Source organism: Quercus robur, chromosome 4 (genome assembly GCF_932294415.1).
Source record: "Quercus robur chromosome 4, dhQueRobu3.1, whole genome shotgun sequence".
Taxonomy (NCBI): Eukaryota; Viridiplantae; Streptophyta; class Magnoliopsida; order Fagales; family Fagaceae; genus Quercus; species Quercus robur.
This window is the reverse complement of record NC_065537.1, coordinates 53,638,671-53,643,556: the sequence shown is the minus strand read 5'-3', so window position 1 is coordinate 53,643,556 and position 4,886 is coordinate 53,638,671. Positions and strand designations below refer to the sequence as shown.

At 33.6% G+C, this 4,886-nt stretch overlaps 1 protein-coding gene across 1 annotated transcript; it reads right to left on the bottom strand.

The window, feature by feature from the left end:
- Window positions 1-695: 695 nt before the first annotated feature.
- Window positions 696-3,255, bottom strand: LOC126722983 (protein RGF1 INDUCIBLE TRANSCRIPTION FACTOR 1). The gene is made up of 5 exons (XM_050426153.1): window positions 2,754-3,255; window positions 2,474-2,653; window positions 2,284-2,358; window positions 1,649-1,789; window positions 696-1,309 (listed from the first exon to the last, which is right to left on the bottom strand). The coding sequence occupies exons 1-5, from the start codon at window positions 2,754-2,756 to the stop codon at window positions 980-982; spliced, it is 729 nt and encodes a 242-aa protein (XP_050282110.1). The 5' UTR covers window positions 2,757-3,255; the 3' UTR covers window positions 696-979.
- Window positions 3,256-4,886: the final 1,631 nt, after the last annotated feature.

Below are 4,886 nucleotides of genomic sequence, written 5' to 3'. Positions count from 1 at the left end.
GAGTTTGCTCAGCATGCTAAAAGTTATGACACCAATCAAGTTTGGAAAGAAGTATCACCACCTATGATGCAACACATAGTCCAATCTGACTGTAGCTAACTTGATTTCATTTGTTCTCATGACCTTCTTGTATGCCTTTTTCAGATGAATGAAACCTGTTTTCTTATTAAAAATAATAATAATAATAAAGTTTCTACAATTTTTGTTTCTAGAGAAAAAAAAAAATCATTTTTTCCTTTCTATTCTACTGTAAGCTAACATGATAAGTTTCTCAATAAAATAAATAATAAATAAATAAACCCTATGATAAAAAAGAACTAGGAAACACCAAGATATTATTTTTGGAAACTGTTCAATAATTTCAGTTCAGGAAAAATTGATGGCATTTGACTTATGAGTTCCATTAATTGAATTCCACTTTTCCCACTAAATATAATGTCAAGAATTTTTGGCTGCATTAAGAGTACACACTCCCAATTTAAAGAGCTGGTGACAACAAAAAGCCAAGCAATTTGCACGATTGCCATTCTCAAACTCATCATTTCCAAGACACAATGGTCAATAATTGACACTAAACTTCTAAACCAACCATTTTGCGAAATTTAAGCTAGAAAACAAAACAATAGAACACACATAATTACAATAAAGTAAATTTAATAATTATATTAACCCAGATCTAGGGGAATAGCAAAATATAAAACAAGAAACTTTTGTCAGTAATTTTCACTACTCTATGACCTTGTAAAAGGAAAGGGAGGTAAAAAAAACAATTTTGAGACCAATGAGACCCAACCAATAGAGAGAAAGTCATCAACAAAATTGAGAGATTTTTTACCCTTAACCCCAAATTAACCTCAAAAGTAAAAAAGGTAAAAATAAAATAAAATAAAAAACCTAAAATATCCCAAGCCACCCTTTTCTCTCTTTTTCTCATTAGTCCAATCCTCATTGCCAATCCGTACAGTAAGTTTAATTCATTTCAATAAAGTGGAGCTCTTTGTGGTGTTCCTTTTCGCCGGTTCATAGCCGAAATTTCGGACACGGGTGAACAAACCGGCCGACACGCCGATAAGCTACTCCTTTTCTTCCTCACAATCTCGGTTGTGGCAGTGCAAGCAAGGGTCCTACAGTCCATAGTTCCACCACCATAGCCACCTGAACCAGAAGAGGTCCGGCTAGAACCGGCCGGTTCAAGAATGGAGTCAGGGGTCATTAAACCGTCGTCTGAACCCGGTTCAGGCAAGGACATGAATTTGCAGTCTAACAAGTACTTTGAAACCCCACCTGTCGTCCTAATGAGATAATCAATCTGTGAAAACAAGAAAAACCCAAGTGAGAAAAAGTGGAAATATGAAATGGGGGTGTGTCAAAATTGAGAATTTTTCATTTTTTTTTTTATGTGGAAAAATTCAAAATTTAGAGTCTGCATGGTAGACTTTGATGAAAATTTTGAAATGTTCAGTGTAAAAGAATTGAGTATGAGTGTGAAATGTTGATGAGGGAAGAGAATTGAGAAGTCAAATACAGTGAGAGAATGTGAGAAAGAGAATCTTTAGCTTTTTTTTTTTTTTTTTTTTGCTTTTTTTTGGTTGAGTGAGAATTTTGAACTTTGAGTTTAGGGCATGCAAGAGAGGGACTAAAAATTAACCTTGCAGGAGAGAGAGCAGAAGAGGTATGGATCTTGTAGGCTTCTGTCACAGGTGCTGCAAAAATTGCCGGAGCCCCTGAAGTTCCTAGTCTGCGGCCTGTGGTGCAAAAACACCACTTTTGCACTGTTTGTTGTGTATGACTGTAGAGAGAGAAAAGTTAAAAACTCTTAATTAGTACTAGTACTTTCTAGTAAAGAATTATGTAAACCAGGAAAAAAAATGTTTAATTCAGTACACAAAGCCACAAGTTTATGAGCGTGTTGTTCATATTTCTCAGGTTTATTAATTTCTTTCTGTTCCTTTGAATCTTTTCACAAAGGCCAAGGAAAGAGACTTGTGAAAAAAACCAGCTGGTAAATTAGAAAAAAAGATGACAGCTTTAAACATGGGGTTCCTCTCTCATCTTCAATTCTCAAATTCTAGTCCAAATAAGGTCAGTCATCTCTGAGCAACTCTAGGACGAGGAGGAGAAAGAGGAAAACGACATATCAAAAGAAATTCAAACATGTAAAATTTCTTAGGTTTTTTACTTCTATCTTAATCAATCATGTGTCTTTTTTCTTTTTTTTAAGTATCGTATGATATTCAAGTTGTGGACCATGATTTTTTTTTTGTTTTCAAGAATTTTACTTACCTGAACAAAGGCACAGTCTATCAACTTAGCAGCATCATCCAACCTTATAACATCGTGATACACATACCTTCTTATCTGAAAGACAACACAAAATTAAGGATTAAAATCAGACATGTATGAAAAAAGGTCTTTCTTTTCCAAAAACCAATTGAGAAGTTTCATAGAGAAGAAGTAATTTTGTAAGAAAGACCTGCAAGAGTCGATGAGAGTGGTGAGGGGACAAGCAATGAGGGCAAAGACTGATGCAACAGTCCAAGCAATAAACGTTCTTTTCATTCTTCTTAGCCTCTTCATGAATTATGCAAGCGTTGTAGAACTTCTCAGTGAGGAGAACCTCAAGCCACCGAGGTAAAATATTTGAAGCAACAAACTGTGAAAAAACCACAAGTATAACAAACAAAGTTCAATTACTTTTCACAACAACAAAAAATTAAAGAGAGAGAGAGAGGGAGAGGGAGATTTTGACCCACCATGTTTTTCTTCTAGTTGTATTGGTTTCAATTTCAAAGAGAGAGATAGAGAGTGGCTTCTTTAGACGGTGCTTCGTTTCAAGAAGATATTGGTGGAGTAGCCATTATCAAAGAGAGAGAGAAAGAGAGAGAGGAGTTCAAGAAAAGAGAAACGGCGCCTGGCAAATTGAGAGACCAGAGCAGTATTACAGTTACCAATGAAAGAGTGAGAAAGGGGATGGGTTGGCCTCATTTAAAAGAAGAGGGTGTGTGGTGTGGCAGTGGAACAGTACTAGTATTTGATTGAACAGTAATTTCACTATTTTGCACTAATTGACTAATTTATTATAAGCAAAGTTGAGAAACATATTTAATGTAATATATAAATGGGTTTGGTTTTCCCTTTCTACTTTCTATTGCTCTGTGTACTGAGAGATCCCATGTCCCGAAAACCCTAACCAAATGCTTCTTTTATGAAATGGAATTGCTGGCTATAATTGGCTCTCTCTCTCACACACTCTCTGTGGCTGTGCTAAGTGCTACATGACAAGACAAGAAGTAGTGACTTTTCTCCTTTCTCGGTGGAAAACGGTAAAAAAAGGATGCAAGCTGGAATGGAGCTTTGAAAATGACCATTTTTTGAATATGGTCATGCCAGTTTTACCCATAATGCTTTCTAAGACGTGCCCATATCATCCTCAAATATAAAACCACATAGTATAAATGTTATTTCATATTCTTTACCGAAAAACAAGGGTTTTGATAGATCATATTTGTCAATGACTCAAATGGCATACAAGAATCAATCTTGTTAAATTCTATGGTTATTGTTGGTGCAGTAAGCTTCAAACGTGGACTTTGTAAAAGTGGCATGATTGCATATTGAAGACTTTATAAGAGTGACAGCAAGTTTCTATGACCTATAATATAAAATTTGAAGGCAAAGAATACTTACCCAAAAAATGTAGAAGAATATTTACTATTATAGTTTAAATTCTCTATACGGTGGTAGGCTAAATATTTAAAGAAAAAAAAAAGATGTTATTCAGAAAAAAAAAAAAAATCACAAAAAATTTGTGGCACAATTGCATATTGAAGACTTTGTAAGAGTGACAGCATGATTCTAACCAATTCTATAAATTTTGGAGGTAAAGAATATTTACCCAAAAAATGAAGAGGGATCTTTATTCTAAAAGCATCCACGTAGATGAAACTATAAATTTAGCAATTTGATACTACAAAAAATCTATTTCATTTATTTTACTATCGTAGATTAGTATACATTTGTGTGTAATTGTGTCATGAATGCCTAAATAGTAAAAAATGGGTTTCTCCAAAAAAAAAAAAGTAAATAATGGGCAAGAAATCAAACGTAATTAGGGGTGTGTATGGGTGGGGTCGGGTTGGGTCGAGTTGACGGGATTTTTTGGCCCAATCCACTATGGTGGGTCAAAAAAAATTCAACCCAACCCAATCCATCACATAAGTCCAACCCAACCCACGTGGGTCGGGTTGAACTCATGGATTTGACAAAATTTTTTTTATTATTAAATTGAGTAAAAACAATATAAATATTAATATATTAAAAAAAACCTAAAGATTAGTATCAATGTAACTTCTTAAAGGCAAACAACACTAATGACTAAACAACAATAGTAATTTATTAGGATTTATGTGAACTAATTAGTTTTTTTATAGGATATGAAGAACTAGTTATTTAAAAAAATTTATTAATTATATAATATTATATACATGAGATGGGTTCAAGTTACACCTGGTGTAATTTTAAAAGAGTTACACCTATTTTAAACCATTGATTTCTCACATATCTAACGGTAGAAAAAAAGCTAATATTTATTGCTTTCCAACTCATCTCATCTAATTAATACTAGCATTTTAGTCTCTCTCTTATTTATTACATTTATAAGTATCTTAACATTTAGGGAGATAAAAAAGTATTATTACATTTATAAGCATCTTAACCTTTAGGGAAATAAAAAAGAATTGCAAAATCACCGATAACTACGAACTTGGATTACATCCAAAACTAAAAAAAACAATGAAACAGGAAATTGTGAAGCTATGTATCAGGTAGGGAGAGAAAACAAAGATGGCGACTTTTCAACAAGAACTTTGCTAGAGCCTCTGGAAATA

Coding starts and splice junctions, on each gene's coding strand:
- LOC126722983 (XM_050426153.1), bottom strand. Junction 2,359..2,473: donor ACTCTCATCGACTCTTGCAG/GTCTTTCTTACA, acceptor GTTGTCTTTCAG/ATAAGAAGGTATGTGTATCA. Junction 1,310..1,648: donor TCTGCTCTCTCTCCTGCAAG/GTTAATTTTTAG, acceptor TTGTTTTCACAG/ATTGATTATCTCATTAGGAC.